This window comes from Cibotium barometz, chromosome 55 (genome assembly GCF_041138505.1).
Source record: "Cibotium barometz isolate CiBa-2024 chromosome 55, ASM4113850v1, whole genome shotgun sequence".
Classification (NCBI taxonomy): Eukaryota; Viridiplantae; Streptophyta; class Polypodiopsida; order Cyatheales; family Cibotiaceae; genus Cibotium; species Cibotium barometz.
The window spans coordinates 23,242,243-23,247,264 of NC_141100.1; the positions used below are offsets into that span (position 1 = coordinate 23,242,243).

The 5,022-nt window shown below is 43.1% G+C and overlaps 1 protein-coding gene across 4 annotated transcripts; it reads left to right on the plus strand.

The window, feature by feature from the left end:
• The first annotated feature begins 256 nt into the window (after positions 1–256).
• On the plus strand, positions 257–4,798 carry LOC147607516 (pentatricopeptide repeat-containing protein At3g53360, mitochondrial-like). Of its 4 annotated transcripts, none has more exons than XM_086790496.1 (5): positions 342–3,729; positions 3,827–3,905; positions 4,055–4,137; positions 4,241–4,301; positions 4,433–4,798. In XM_086790496.1, the coding sequence occupies exon 1, from the start codon at positions 1,243–1,245 to the stop codon at positions 3,646–3,648; it is 2,406 nt and encodes an 801-aa protein (XP_086646622.1). In that variant the 5' UTR covers positions 342–1,242; the 3' UTR covers positions 3,649–3,729; positions 3,827–3,905; positions 4,055–4,137; positions 4,241–4,301; positions 4,433–4,798. The 4 variants fall into 4 exon arrangements, with proteins under 4 accessions (XP_086646623.1, XP_086646622.1, XP_086646619.1 ...); XM_086790493.1 differs by having other exon boundaries at positions 4,055–4,132; XM_086790497.1 differs by lacking the exon at positions 3,827–3,905 and having other exon boundaries at positions 257–3,729.
• Positions 4,799–5,022: the final 224 nt, after the last annotated feature.

Here is a 5,022-nt window from a genome sequence, read left to right on the forward strand (position 1 = left end):
AAAGTTCTTGAAAGGAATTACGAGTTTATCTAATTGGATATCGTGGTTGTTGTGAAGATAGAGGGTATATGGTAATTCATGCTTTTTTCAAAGAGCCCAAATAGCCTATTGAACTTGATTATTTGCTATGCTATGTTTTCTTAAGCTTTTGTGCTTCTCTTGCACTTTTAGTGCTTCCTATAATCCTAAAGAAGTCATGGTGCTTTTTGTTTCCTGATTGGGGCTATATTATTGGCTGGGTAAGCAAGGCTTGTGCACTAGTTGTTAGTCTAAGTCGTATTGGTTGCTTAGTCCACAAATTTATAGACAATAACTACTTGCAAAGCTTGCATATACTACTAGGCTCACACTCCAACATATAAACAAGCACATATTCTTAAAGGTAAGCTAAGGCTCATCCTCTCCCATAGTGTAGAGCCAGCACTGATGCACACATCCATACATCAGCTATATAGCATCCAACCCCACACCTAAGATTTGAAGGAAAGCTTGCCAAAGTTTGGTCCTCAGACTCAAAGATGGTATCTGAAGGAGAAGCAACCGATTCATACCTTTATGGCCTTAATAGAGAATCGTGTTGATATGAGACCTGATGTGAAGATTTGGACCAAGAAAGAGTGCATGGAGGAACAGACTCCTAAAGGGTGCACTACTAAGTCTCTCTGCTTGTGGCTGGTTGAGAGCTAGGGTATCACATTCATTTCTTGGGAGCATTGATCAAATTTGTGGTTTACTTAATACTGAATTTGATAGGATTTGAGTGGTCCCTGTTTATAAATATAATTATGTTAAGGATTAGATGCATTTGGCAGTTCGGTGTCCCTGATCTGAACTACCAGCATGAACTAGTGAACCCGTCGGTGTGCGAAGATTAGTTGTAGAACAAGCTGACAGGGGGGCAAAAGCCTATTGGGTTCACCCGGGCTTATGAGCAGGCTGACAGGGCAAAAGCCTATTGGACAAAAGAGGTTTCCAGGCAGAGGCCAGAGGACCGTTGATCGTATGGGTTTACTCATAAATGGAGGCTTACCATACGGCTTCATTTCTCAGCACAAATCTTCAGTCAGTAGCTTGAGGCTTGGCTTTCAATCCATACCTTGGAGATTTAGCTTCCATGCATATTACCAGCATGTGATTGGATGGCTGTAGCATGCTTATGAGTTGCTCTCACTAGGTTTTTTTGGCATAAGCTCATATTATCAAGCAACTAATGTGGATGAATGCCTGGAGCACGCCCACATCATGGTAGTAAATGAGGGCACAGGCTTCAGTAATCAGGCATGGCTCAGTGCTGTATTTGAACCATCTGCAGGTTGTCGGCACATGTGCAAGCCCATCACATTATATACAAGTACAGATAATGCACAGCATTCACCCGCTGAAAACAATGGTTGGGACATGCTTAACAACATGGAGAAAGTGTTGCCTCATTTGGACCTGATGACGGAGCTGCCTTCGGTGGAGAACCTTGTTTGTATCTTGCAAAATTACAGAAGAGAGAAAAACTTAGTACATGCCACATGTGTCCATACACGCATCTGTGCCCATGGGCTTGAAGCTCACAGAGAGCTTGGAAACTACCTGGTTCCAATGTTTGTAGAGTGCGGAAGCGTATTTGATGCCCATCAGGTATTCCACAGGTTGGTTCATCGAAAGGAGTATTCTTGGACTTCTCTCATACAAGGATATGTTGACAATGGAGAGTACGAGCTGGCCCTCAATATGCTCCAGAGTATGCAAGAGGATTGTATAGAACCCAGCAGATATACATTTCTGGCACTGTTGAAAGCTTGCACTGTGATGAGGTGTGTGGAAAAAGGGCAAGAGATACACAATGAGGTTGCCAAAGAAGGATTTGAACTAGATTCTTTTCTAGGAAACACTGTGGTGGACATGTATGCCAAGTGCAACTTGCTTGCCGAAGCGCAGGATGTGTTTGACAAGCTGTTAGTCCGAGATGTAGTTTCATGGAATTCACTGATTACAGGGTATGCTGAGAATGGGCTCGGGGAGGAGGTGTTGAAATGCCGAGATCAGATGCAAGTGGAGGGATTGCATTTAAATGAGGTTACATTTCTTTGTACCTTGAAAGCATGTGGCAGCATAGGAGCCATACATGTAGGTCAAGAACTGCATGCTGAGATTGCCAGCGAGGGGCTTGATTTACATCCTTTTGTGTGCAATGCTATGGTGGATATGTATGCTAAATGTGGCTATCTTGCTGAAGCACAGGAAGTGTTTGATGAGATTTTGGTTCATGACATAGTCTCATGGACGGTAATAATTGCAGGGTATGCTGAGAAGGGGCTTGGTGAGGAAGCGCTCACATGTTTGGATAAAATGCTACTGGAGGGTGTCCCTCCAAATGCTGTCACCTTCATCTGCAGCTTGAAAGCTTGTGGAAGCATTGTGGACATAGCAAGGGGCCAAGAATCACACAATGAGATAATTAAAAAAGGATTTGAAAAGGACCCTTTTCTTGGCAGCAGTCTAGTAGATATGTATGCCAAGTGTGGCTTGGTTCTAGAAGCACAGGGAGTCTTTGATGAACTGCCAGTTCGAGATGTAGTCCCGTGGAATGCATTAATCTCAGGGTATGCTGAACAGGGTCTTGGTGAACAAGGGTTGGAGTGTCTAAAAGAGATGCAGTTGGAGGGTCTGTTTCCAAATGCTATTACATTTGTTTGCAGCTTGAAAGCCTGCAGCAGCATAGGAGCCCTTGAAGAGGGCCTGAAATTACACAACCATATTTTGAAGGAGGGATTTGATAGCTCTCACACCATTGGCAACTGTCTAGTGGATATGTATGCCAAATGCGGCTCACTTGCAGAAGCATGGGATGTGTTCACGGAGCTGCCACCTGTTCAAGATATTCAACCATGGAGTTCTCTAATCTTAGGCAATGTTGAGCATGGAGAGAGTGAGAAGTCTTTAATTATGTTTGCCCAAATGCAAGATCAAGGCCTATTACCAAATAATGTGATCTTTGCCAGCATTGTGAATGCCTGTGGCAATACAGCAGCCTTGGAGACTGGGAGGAGAATACATTCACAACTGTACAGGAGTGAGTTTTTTGATGCTGTCATTGCAATTGCTCTTATTGACATGTACAATAGATGTGGGGGCATGGTCGAGACCCAACTGGTTTTTGATACAATGCCTAAAATGGACCTTGTGAAATGGACTGCATTGATTACAGGTTATGCTCGCCAAGGAGAGACTGATCTTGTGCTTGCTTCATTTGAGAGAATGAAAGAGGAGGGTGTCCATCCAAATGGGATAACCTTTCTTAGTATTCTTAGTACTTGCAGTCATGCAGGTCTAGTAGACAAGGGCCAAAAGTACTATGAGAGTATGGGCAAGGAGTATGGCATCATTCCGACCATTAAGCATTACAATTGCATGGTTGACCTCTACGTCCGAGCAGGCCAACTCAATGATGCTGTAGCAATCTTGGAGAAGATGCCTTTGCAACCTGATCATGTGACTTGGAGTATTGTGTTGGGAGCTTGTAAGAAGTGGGGTGATGGCAAGCTTGGTAGACAGGCATTCGAATGTGCTGTGAGACTACATGAAAGACATCCTACACCATATATATTGATGTCCAACATCTTTGCAGATGCTCAAATGTGGGAAGATACAAAGTAGGTTGATTGTTTGTGAAAAGGAAAGAAGAACAAAACATTTTGTCTGACTGGTGGTTATGCGTGGAGAAACAAGATTTAAGAGGTATATTCCTCAATCAATATCCATGAGTTCTGATTTTTTTGGTACTCCTGAATTAAATAGTGTAGGCTTATTTGCTTATTTTGTGGTGTTATATGAGACGACGATGCATCCACATGAATACCATGCATCATCGCACCTCTTGATGCTTTGCAACTTTGAATGGAAGGCGAGGTTAGGTAAGTTTGAGGGTAGCATCTCATATTTTTATTTATTGTGCATGCATTTGAGATGTGTGCATTCATTTTTGTGTTTCATGTGTGAAAGGTTGCTACGAATTAATTTTGAAGTCATTGGCTGATGCTTCTCCTTGTTGGTGCCATGGTAGAGCATAATGACAATGCATCCATATCCACATCAAGCTTCCTGGAGGCACCACTTATGCAAAAAGTTCACAACTTTGGAGGTAAGGTGAGCCATGGGGTCAGGCAATGTATGAGGGTATCATCTCAATTTTCATATATTGTGCATGCATTTGAGGGTGTGTACTCATGTTTGTGTTTCGATTGTGCAGATGGGAGAGACATGCCAATATGAGTGCCAGAAGAAGAGTGTCTAAGAATGTTCCAACGGAGGTGAGAATGCCAATTGCTTACAGAAGTCCTCTATATAGCTGCAGCCTGGTTCTTTGACTTGGACTTCAACCTCATTTGCAGCAGGCGGGACTTTGTAGTGAACAAATTGATGGCTTGTTTGGGTGGTGCAGAGCTCAGGGGTCATCTGCTCAACCTTTATTTCCAACTGGGAGAGAACGTTTTAGCATTGCCCTTGATATAGGTTGACCAACTTATCAAATTGTACATTGACTAAAAAGTTGGTGGGCCTGCTCAGGGCCATGTGATGATGCGTGTTGCTGAGCCCTCACAAAGTACATACACACGTCGTTTGAAGGTATGCTTGGCTGCTGTCTCAAACCGTCACATTAGTACACTAGAGATAAGAGGATGGGCACAAAAACTGTACACAGGATGGTCATGTACAGTTGTAGAGTTGTGTGTAGCTAACCTTGTCAAACATTTTACAAGTGAATGTTTTACCAAGAAGGTGCATGGCTTACTCGCTACTTCTTATGTTGCACAATATCAAGGTCGCAAGGGTTAGTTGTGGTTTCAATAATATTGGCATCTTTTGAGCTTTATCAAGGTCCATGTCTAAAATCCTGTACCCACTGAAGAGCATTCAGCTTAAGAAGTTGTTGAGTAGTTGCAGGGGGGGATACATAGATCATTCTGTTGTTGTAGCAGAGAATGAGGAAATTGTGTACCCTCCTCATCCACCACGGGGCGTTGTTGAACA

Coding starts and splice junctions, on each gene's coding strand:
- LOC147607516 (XM_086790497.1), top strand. CDS start 1,243: ATGGTAGTAAATGAGGGCACAGGCTTCAGTAATCAGGCATGGCTCAGT.